General features: G+C 47.2%; 1 protein-coding gene across 1 annotated transcript; it reads left to right on the top strand.

Moving 5' to 3' along the window:
* Positions 1 to 402: 402 nt before the first annotated feature.
* Positions 403 to 9,555, top strand: LOC130679669 (uncharacterized). Its single transcript, XM_057489048.1, is given in 3 exon segments — positions 403 to 420; positions 4,220 to 6,470; positions 6,525 to 9,555. Coding segments are annotated over 3 exon segments (3,450 nt in total). The 3' UTR covers positions 7,706 to 9,555.
* Positions 9,556 to 11,018: the final 1,463 nt, after the last annotated feature.

Raw genomic sequence — 11,018 nt, 5'->3', positions numbered from 1 at the left:
AGAAAATGCATTACCTGCACTGTCAGTCCTCTGGTGTAAATCTTGCTTTCATTTTCTGCTGGAATAATTAAGCTTGATATGCAGACACAAATAACTATCTTTTGTTTATTTTTACCTCCCCATGCAGCCTGCCACCCCAGCAGGGAGGACTTTAAAACCCTTATACTCAATTATTTTCTCCAACCCAGGAGAAGTGTGAGAAGTAAATAGAGTCCTATCAATGGAGCAAAATTGAGTTTTATTTAGGCTAAGTCATCATATGAACTCTCAGTTAACTATAGCTTTTGACATAGAGTAGGGAGCAGGGAAGAATTCTGTGTAAGGAGCAGAGTGAAAAGGTGTACAACTGTACAACTTTCAGCTTCTCTGACCATCACGCACCCATCACCAGATGGTTTCATGATGGAGTTTGCTGTACAAGTAAGGTTCCTGCAGAAAGAACACTGCTGATTCTAGAAATGATGGACAGCAAGAAAGAAGTCATAATACCTTGGATTTTGCTAATTCCCAAGCATTGTTTTCAAGAACCTACAAGACACTGCATACAAAAAATTTTATTACATCTGATTTTCACTTGCACTAAAGCTTGTAGAAAATCTCTTTTTGCAGATTACTTATTTCAGCTTGTTTGAACTCTTCATAAGATACAGGGATGAATGACAGCTAAAGGGAGTCAGAAGGAAGCCATAGCCAGCAGATGAATGACAGCTAAAGGGAGTCAGAAGGAAGCCATAGCCAGCAGTCTCTGTGTCCATGTCCAGCATGTATAAACACCACACAAGCTGTTCCTACTGTTTAAACTACAGAGGATATAGGGTTATATACCTTTCTGCAATGATTGCTTAATATTTTGGAACTTTTTCTTTTGCTGACTCAAAGTCTAATGAATTCCCAGAACGTCAGACAAATCCTTATGATTGAGGACAGATATGATGTCAAATGCAAATCTGAAACTACATGATCCTGGATCATTCTTGGTGAAGCCCCTCTCCAATCAGCGAGATAATCCAATGAATACATGGGTGCACATTGCCTGTCAAAGGCTCTGATCCAGGAAGAAAACTAACTGGGGCACATTACAAATGCCTGACTTTATTCTGACCAATCTATCTGGGAACATCAAAAATCCATTTACATTTTTGAGGTAGGGTAGGGATATTGGACAAACACCATGATTAACTTTTCTGGCCTATGATGAAAAATGTCAAGATATAAACATTATAGTAAGAACAGGAGACACTCCATCTTAAGGCTAAGATTCCATTTAAAAGCAAGGGAGTTAGGAGGTAAGATTCCTAACATAATCTTTGGTAATCAGCCAACAGTCAACCTGTCTTATGGCAGGCCAAGCGGTCCTAATTGATATATTCCCACTGCTTGAGGGTAACCACTGTCTTGGAGAACAGGATAAATAACTGTCTTGTGTTAAGTTTATCTTACAAAATTCTCTAGAGGACTGACTGTGGATGGTGACATAATGTCTCTCACCAGAGAGCAACATTGTGGGACCTCATGTCAAGCCTACATGTGTAGAACCTGAAGAATCAAAAGTTAGCATAAGCACAGCCATCTTAAAGGCTCAAACACCATTTTATAACCTAGAAGGAGAAAAATTACTAGAACTTTGAAAAACAAGTTAGTCAGCCAGTGTTAATTGTAGTGACCTTTAGTTAGCCAACCTCAATCAGTTAAGCTTATCTTGCTAGAACCACCCTAAACATTCCGAAAGTGATTTTATCTAATCAGACCCCCAGGATGAGGCGTCAGCTGAAAATTTATGTGTCTGTGCAAAAAAAAAAAAAAACTGTATTGTGACTGTAGAAAATACTGCCCCTTTGAAAATGCTATAAAAACTTCTGGCTTTGTGAGTTCGGGGTCCTCGCTGAGACCCGCTGCATCGGGCTAATGCATGGACCCCAGCTAGCTGGCCTCTGAATAAATTCCTCTTGCTTGTTGCATCAAGAGACGCCTTCCGTGAGTGATTTGGGGCAGCGTCCTCCTCTGGGAGAATCCAACATTTGGGGGCTCGTCCGGGATCGTGCGCTCACCCCGCTTCACTCCCGAAGCCGTTCTTGGAGGAAGAGGTAAGATTAGTGGCGCCTTGAGTTGTCCGTGTTCTGTGTTCTGCTTTTCATTGAGACCGGTCGGAGTTCTGAAAAGGGTACCCTCTGTCTGGCAGCCGTCCCAGTCCCGTAAGGGGTCGCGACTGCGGTCGGTAGACGTACTTGGAGCACCGCAGGCTGCAACCCTGGGGGACACCCCGGGGAGTTTGGAGGGCCAGGGACGCCTGGTGGCCTCCCACCTGTTTTTCCGCAAAAGTGAACCGGATGAGATAGGGTTGGTTTTTGGGCACCGAGAGTATCAGCCCACTGATTCCTTCCGGTTCTTGGTCAGAAATCTGAGGAAGACAAAAAGCGGCCGCTGTGTGTTTAATCTCTGTGTGTCTCTGTTTTATGTGTCCTTTACGTGTCTAATAATTGTTATACTGGCAATGGGACAGACCGTGACGACCCCCCTTAGCCTGACGTTAGGTCATTGGACAGAAGTGAGAGCAAGGGCGCATGACTTGTCGGTAGAAGTTAAAAAAGGGCTGTGGCAGACTTTCTGTACCTCCGAGTGGCCCACTTTTAATGTTGGATGGCCCCCGGAGGGGACTTTTGACCTCTCCACTCTGCTTGCAGTAAAAGCTGTTGTTTTCCAGAATTCAACTCAGGGACATACAGATCAGCAGCCCTACATTGTGGTCTGGCAAGAATTGGTGGAAAATCCACCGCCCTGGGTAAAGCCCTGGGTGCGAAAGAAAGCGAACTCTCGAGTCTTATTGGCTCAGGCTCAACCTCGGGGAAAAGGGAAAGAGACCACCAAAATACACCCTGACACTCAAGACTTGCTCATGGTTGATGATCCCCCTCCTTACCCTCCTGCCTCTGCCCCGGCGCCCGAGGCCCCGGCGGCCGAGGCCCCAGTGCCTCCGGCCCCGGCACCTCCGATGCCTCTAGCCTCTGGTACCGAGGCATCGGGGCCAGCTCCGGGACTGGCCCAGGGAACTCGGCGGCGCCGAGGGGCCGCATTGGACCCATCAGGTATTTTTCCCCTCAGGTCTTATGGGGCCCCCATTCTCGGGGAGGAAGGAGACCCGCCTTTCCAACCTCTGCAATATTGGCCATTCTCCTCTGCCGATTTATATAATTGGAAAGCTAACCACCCTCCTTTTTCAGAGGAACCGCAGAGACTAATGGGACTGATAGAGTCCCTGATGTTCTCTCACCAGCCCACTTGGGATGATTGTCAGCAGCTCTTACAGGTACTCTTCACCACGGAAGAAAGAGAAAGGATCCTCCTGGAAGCGCGAAAGAACGTGCCTGGAGCTGACGGACGACCGTCGCAACTCCATCATGATATAGAAAGGGGGTTCCCACTGACCAGACCCAACTGGGACTTTAATTCTCCAGAAGGTAGGGAGCGACTAACCATCTATCACCAGGCTCTGGTGGCAGGTCTCTGCGGGGCTGCAAGGCGCCCCACCAATTTGGCCAAGGTAAGAGAGGTTAGTCAGGGAGCCGCTGAGGCACCCGCAGTGTTCTTAGAACGCCTGATGGAAGCCTTCAGGCTGTATACTGCTTTTGACCCCACTTCTGAGGAACACAGTGCTTCAGTGGCTCTTGCCTTTATTGGGCAATCAGCGCCTGATATTAGAAAGAAGCTTCAGAGACTAGAAGGCTTACAGGATTTGTCGTTGAGAGATTTGGTGAAAGAAGCTGAGAAAGTTTATCATAAGAGAGAGACTGAGGAAGAGAAGGAATTAAGGAAGGAAAAGGAAAAAGAAAGTAAAGAGGAAAAGAGGGATAGGAAGCATGAGAGAAATTTAACAAAAATCTTGACCGCAGTAGTAGAAGGTAAGGGACGCCCGCCCTCTAGTGGTAGAACTAGTAAGGCAGGGCACCTGGGCAACCGGCCTCCTTTGGATAAAGATCAATGTGCATACTGCAAAGAGAAAGGACATTGGGTGAAAGAATGCCCTAAAAAGCCACTGCAGAAGCCTCCAGAAAAGGTGTTGTCTCTGCTGAAAGACGAAGATTAGGGAGCACGGGGCTCGGAACCCCTCTCCGAGCCCAGGGTAACTCTGAGAGTGGAGGGGCAACCCGTTGAGTTCCTAGTAGACACCGGTGCTCAACATTCTGTATTAACTAAAGACAAGGGCCCTCTCTCTGGCAAAAAGTCTTGGGTGATTGGAGCTACAGGCCAGAAACAATATGCATGGACCACCCGAAGGGCAGTAGACTTAGGAGTAGGACAAGTAAGTCACTCATTCCTCATTATACCGGAATGCCCTACGCCCCTGTTAGGAAGGGACATCTTGACCAAAGTAGGAGCCCAAATATCTTTTCAAGCTGAGAAACCTCTGGTGACTAATCAGGAGAATAAGCCTTTGAACTTGAGTATTCTGACCATAAGATTGGAAGACGAATACTGTCTTTTTATGGAACCAGAGCCCTCCCGAATTAGTCAGGAGTGGCTCGATCGATTCCCAGGAGCCTGGGCGGAGACGGCGGGCATGGGGCTCGCCAAGAACCAGCCCCCTGTAATCATAGAACTAAAAGCTTCAGCCTTGCCAGTGACTGTGAGGCAATATCCAAGAAGTAAAGAAGCCAGGGATGGAATTAGGCCACATATCCAGAAGCTTATGGAACAGGGAATATTAGTAAAATGTCAATCCCCATGGAACACCCCCTTGCTGCCTGTAAAAAAGGCAGGAACAGGAGATTACCGACCAGTACAAGATTTAAGAGAAGTTAACAAAAGGACACAGGACATTCACCCCACCGTGCCAAATCCCTATAACCTACTAAGCTCCCTGGCCCCAAAAAACATCTGGTATTCAGTTTTAGATCTAAAGGATGCTTTCTTTTGTCTGTGCTTGCACCAGAACAGCCAACCGCTGTTTGCCTTTGAGTGGAAAGATCCCACCACAGGAGCTACTGGGCAATTGACCTGGACTCGTTTGCCACAAGGATTCAAGAACTCGCCCACCCTCTTCGATGAGGCTTTACATCAGGACTTGGCTTTCTACCGAGCTTCAAACCCACAGGTAACTTTGCTGCAATATGTTGATGACTTATTGATAGCCGCTCCCACCCGGGAGACCTGCCAAGAGGCCACTGAAGCCCTTTTGACTGAACTTGCCAAATTAGGGTATAGAGCATCTGCTAAGAAGGCACAGATCTGCCAACAACAAGTGATTTATTTGGGATATTCCCTGAGAAAAGGGAAAAGGTGGCTTACTGAAGCCCGGAAGCAGACTGTGACGCAGATTCCGGTCCCCACTACAGCACGCCAGGTTCGCGAGTTTCTGGGGACAGCGGGGTTTTGTAGATTGTGGATACCCGGATATGCTTCCTTGGCCGCCCCTCTGTACCCCCTTACCAAGGGGACAGCCCCGTTTGTTTGGGGATCTGAGCAACAACAGGCCTTTGATGATATCAAGAAGGCCCTCCTCTCAGCACCCGCTCTAGCATTGCCAGACGTAACTAAGCCATTTGTCCTTTTCGTGGACGAACGGAGTGGAGTAGCTCGAGGAGTGTTGACCCAACAATGGGGACCTTGGAAGAGACCTGTCGCCTATCTGTCAAAAAAATTAGACCCCGTGAGTAGTGGGTGGCCTGCCTGCCTGAGAGTAGTAGCAGCTGTGGCCCTCCTAGTTAAAGATTCTGACAAACTAACACTGGGACAAAAACTCACTGTGGTTGCTTCACATGCGTTGGAGAGCATAATCCGGCAACCACCCGAAAGATGGATGTCAAATGCCAGAATGACTCACTACCAGACCTTACTCCTGAATCGTGATCGTGTGGAATTTGCCCCACCCGCCATCCTAAACCCAGCTACTCTGCTCCCCGATTTGGGAAAAGAAGTACTTCATACCTGCCAGGAAATCCTGGCTGAGGATACGGGGACCCGCCAGGACTTACAAGATCAGCCTTTAGAAGGGCCAGGACTCCTGACTTGGTATACAGATGGGAGCAGTTACATTATGGATGGTAAGAGAATGGCGGGAGCTGCAGTAGTGGATGATAACTGAATCGTGTGGGCCAGTGGACTTCCAACGGGCACTTCTGCACAGCGAGCAGTGCTTGTCGCTCTGACTCAGGCTCTAAAGATGGCAGAAGGTAAGAGACTTAACGTCTATACCGACAGCCGATACGCTTTTGCCACTGCTCACATACACGGGGCTATTTATAGACAGAGAGGGTTATTGACTTCTGCCGGGAGAGATGTTAAAAACAAACAAGAAATTTTAAATTTGTTAGAAGCTATCCATAGACCTAGAGAAGTGGCAATAATACATTTCCCTGGGCATCAAAAAAGTGACTCTCTAATAGCTCAAGGAAACAGAAGGGCGGACCAAGCTGCAAAACAAGCAGCCCAGGGAATGAATATCTTACCCCTCCAAGTGTACCCGGAGGCCACTTGTATTAAGAGCTTCCAGTATACACCCGAAGACCTCGCTTGTATAAACAAATTAGGGTTTAAAAATTCCTCACCCCACGAGATATACAAGTCTGAAAAAGGGAGAGTTGTCCTGCCTAAGAGAGAGGCAGAAGAGTACTTAAGGCAATTGCATCAATTGACACATTTGGGAGCAAAAAACCTAAAGACCTTGGTTCAAGACTCCCCTTATCATGTTATTGGATTAGGAAAACTGGCTGACGAGGTTGTAAGAAATTGTGTTCCCTGCCAATTAGTAAATGTGAGTAAAAATCCAGTAACATCCGGGAAAAGACTTCGAGGGGATCGCCCAGGAGCTTACTGGGAAGTTGACTTTACTGAGATCAAGCCTGCTAAGTATGGATATAAGTACCTTCTAGTTTTCTTAGACACATTTTCAGGATGGACAGAGGCGTTCCCCACCAAAACTGAGACAGCTCAGACGGTGTCTAAAAAGATCCTTGAAGAAATATTTCCCAGGTTTGGAATCCCAAAGGTAATCGGCTCCGACAACAGCCCTGCCTTTGTTGCCCAGGTAAGTCAGGGATTGGCCAAGATTTTGGGGATGAATTGGAAATTGCATTGTGCTTACAGGCCCCAAAGCTCAGGACAGGTAGAAAGGATGAATAGAACTCTAAAAGAGACCCTTACTAAATTATCCATAGAGACTGGTTTATATGATTGGTTGGTCCTCCTTCCCTTCGCCTTATTCCGAGTTAGAAACACCCCCAGCCGTTTTAGACTAACACCCTTTGAAATTATGTTTGGAGCCCCGGCTCCACTAAATGCAGCTCACCTCCACGTATCCCCTGAATCTGTGACTAATAAGTTTCTGCTTGAAAGGTTACAGGCTCTGGAAGTTGTGCAGAAAGAAGTGTGGGCCTCTATCCGAGAAGCTTATCAGCCAGAGGACATTTCAGTACCTCACCCGTTCCAAGTGGGAGACTCTGTCTACGTAAGGCGACATCGAACGGAAAATCTTGAGCCTCGGTGGAAAGGACCCTTCATCGTCCTTTTGACCACACCTACAGCTGTGAAAGTAGATGGCATCTCTTCCTGGATACATGCTTCACATCTGAAGAAAGCGCCTCAACCAGACCCGGACTGGCGAGTAATTCGAACTGATAACCCTCTTAAATTTCGCTTGTGTAAAAATGATTGTGTCACTAACAATTCTAATTCTAATGACCCAGTTACTTCCCACCTTCCAGAACCCTAACCCCCATGAACCCAGGTTGCTGACATGGCAGGTTTTCTCTCAGACAGGAGAGGCAGTGTGGTCTGTTTCTAAGACTGCCCCCCTTAAGACCTGGTGGCCGTCCCTGCACCCTGATGTTTGCGCCCTAGTTGCTGGATTAGATACCTGGGACATACCTAATATACCTTGGAGACAGGCCCACCTAATTCGACCACCAGACCGCAATTATTCTGCAGCCCAGAGCCAGGTTTCCTATGGAGACAGTGGGTGTAGTTATCCCCGAGCACGCAATAGGATAAAAACCACTACCTTCTATGTCTGCCCCCGTGACGGACGAACCCACCAACAAGCCCGACAGTGTGGGGGCTTAGAATCCTTTTATTGTAGCTCTTGGGGCTGTGAAACTACGGGTAATGTTTATTGGAACCCCGTGTCCAGTTGGGACCTCCTTAAAGTAGTCCTGAACCACACATCCCCCAACTGTGAGCAGACAGGGCTATGCAACCCCTTAAATATCACGTTCAGTGATAAGGGGCGCCAGTATGATGGATGGGTCACTGGACGACAGTGGGGGCTCAGATACTATGAATCTGGATATGATAAAGGCCTCATATTTACTATCAGGCTCAAAGTTGAGACCCTTCCAGCTGCCCCAGTAGGACCCAACGCTGTCTTGCGGGATCAACCGCGTCTCCCAGCCCCAGCCCCAAAACAGGCCCTAGCCCCACCTATGGACTCTGCCACCACTCCCTCCGCCTCCACTCTTGGCCGAGCCACCTCCCTTCCTGGCACCGGACAACGCCTTCTCAACCTCCTTGAAGGGGCTTTTCAGGTCTTAAATACCACCAACCCTAACACTACTGAATCCTGTTGGTTGTGTTTCTCTTCTGGGCCGCCTTATTATGAAGGATTGGGATTATTAGGCAGTTTTAACAGGACAACCCGTCACGAGATCTGTAGCTGGGGAAGCCACAAGAAGCTAACTCTGACTGAAGTAACTGGAAGAGGAAAATGTTTAGGTTCAGTCCCTCCCACCCATAAAGCTTTGTGTAATGAAACCATAGCTGTGACCTCCTCAGGTGAAAATGAGTATCTACTCCCTCCTCCCGAAGGGTGGTGGGCTTGTAACACTGGAGTGACCCCATGTGTCTCTACTTCTGCCTTCAACTCCTCCCGCGATTTCTGTATCATGGTTCAGCTGGTGCCCAGGTTGATGTATCATGATGACCTCTCATTCGTAGCTGAATTTGAACCTAGGCATAGATATAGGAGGGAGCCAGTCTCGCTGACCTTAGCTGTGTTGTTAGGGATAGGAGTCGCAGCCGGAGTAGGAACAGGGACAGCTGCTATTATCCAAGGGAACCAACATTATGAGGGACTAAGGACAGCTATTGATGAAGACCTAAAAACCATAGAGCAATCCATTACTAAACTTGAAGAATCTCTGACTTCCCTCTCTGAAGTAGTCTTACAGAACAGACGAGGACTGGATCTGCTGTTTCTAAAAGAAGGAGGATTGTGTGCAGCTTTAAAGGAAGAATGCTGCTTTTATGCAGACCATTCCGGAATAGTAAGAGATTCAATGTCAAAGCTTAGGGAGAGGCTAGACCAGAGAAAGAGAGAACGAGAAGCCGGCCAAGGGCTATTTGAATCTTAGTTCACTAGGTCCCCGTAGTTTACGACCTTGATATCCACTCTGGCTGGGCCCTTACTCATCTTTGTGTTGCTCCTCACTTTGAGACCCTGCATATTAAATCGGCTGATAACTTTTGTTAGAGAAAGAGTGAGTGCCGTTCATGTACTAATGTTGCAGCAACAATATCATTCACTCACCCAACAGGAAGATACAGACATTCCATGATTGGAATGCCCTTAAAGAGAAGTGGGGAAATGTAGAACCTGAAGAATCAAAAGTTAGCATAAGCACAGCCATCTTAAAGGCTCAAACACCATTTTATAACCTAGAAGGAGAAAAATTACTAGAACTTTGAAAAACAAGTTAGTCAGCCAGTGTTAATTGTAGTGACCTTTAGTTAGCCAACCTCAATCAGTTAAGCTTATCTTGCTAGAACCACCCTAAACATTCCGAAAGTGATTTTATCTAATCAGACCCCCAGGATGAGGCGTCAGCCGAAAATTTATGTGTCTATGAAAAAAAACAAACAAACTGTATTGTGACTGTAGAAAATACTGCCCCTTTGAAAATGCTATAAAAACTTCTGGCTTTGTGAGTTCGGGGTCCTCGCTGAGACCCGCTGTGTCGGGCTAATGCATGGACCCCAGCTAGCTGGCCTCTGAATAAATTCTTCTTGCTTGTTGCATCAAGAGACGCCTTCCGTGAGTGATTTGGGGCGGCGTCCTCCTCTGGGAGGATCCAACACATGCCCCCCTCCCCCCTTTAGCCCATTCTTGAAAGCCTTAAAAGACAGAATCCTAAGCCTTTAAGGCTCCTCCTCTCTGAGGCTGTATGCATTCTCCTTTCTTTGAGTGTGTACTTTTTGCTTTAGATAAAGCCTTCTTACTGCTCAACTTACTTCATTTTGTCTCTGCACTCTTCCAGTGGTAAGTGCCTTTGTCACTTTGCTATTTCATTCTGTTTTCTATATTTAAGTACAAGTCTTCACTCTGTCTCTGTTCTACTCCAGATAGGTATGGAGGGGCTACTGAGGTCTCTGATTTGGGCTTGCAAGTTCCTGTTGCCTGGATGAGCCAGACAGGACTGCAGCATTATGATCATGCTCTTTAGTAGCCTGCCCCCAAAATCTCCTTGCTTTGTCTTTGGGAAGTTCTCAGAACATAACCTCACTCTATCCAGTGCTCTGTGGCTCCCCCAAATCCTGGGATGGTAGGGGCTTAGTCCCCATGCAGTGCTGATCCAAGTGGACACTGGATGCCAGGTGACCCTGGTTTCAGGAGTTGGCAAGGGATCTGCCCTATGCCAAGCAGGAGTTGAATGAGCTTCCCTTTCCTCTCTCTGCTCTTCCTTGCTCTCTGCTGCCTGCAAGGCAGCTGCCATTTCCTGCTAGTCTCACTTTAATGAATTACTTCCTTACCTACACTTGTCAACCTGCTCCAGAATTCTTTCTCATTCAGAGTCAAGAACCCTCCTCTGCCTGGATTAGGTTTCACCTAGTGTACAGGGAGAGATCTCCCCAGATGCAACTGCCCAAAAACATTTTGGTATCTCATTGATTAGCTAAATTAATAACTTTTATTTCAAAAGGCTTTTAAGTCTAGAGGGTAATATCAAATTTCCCTGAGGAGGGGGGGCATATCCAATCACAGGAGACAGTGTCATTAGTGCAAAATGTTATACCCATTGCATTGTTCTTCA

This window comes from Manis pentadactyla, chromosome 11 (assembly GCF_030020395.1).
Source record: "Manis pentadactyla isolate mManPen7 chromosome 11, mManPen7.hap1, whole genome shotgun sequence".
Lineage (NCBI taxonomy): Eukaryota > Metazoa > Chordata > Mammalia > Pholidota > Manidae > Manis > Manis pentadactyla.
The sequence above is the reverse complement of the archived record's forward strand: the minus strand, read 5'-3'. Positions and strand labels throughout refer to the sequence as shown.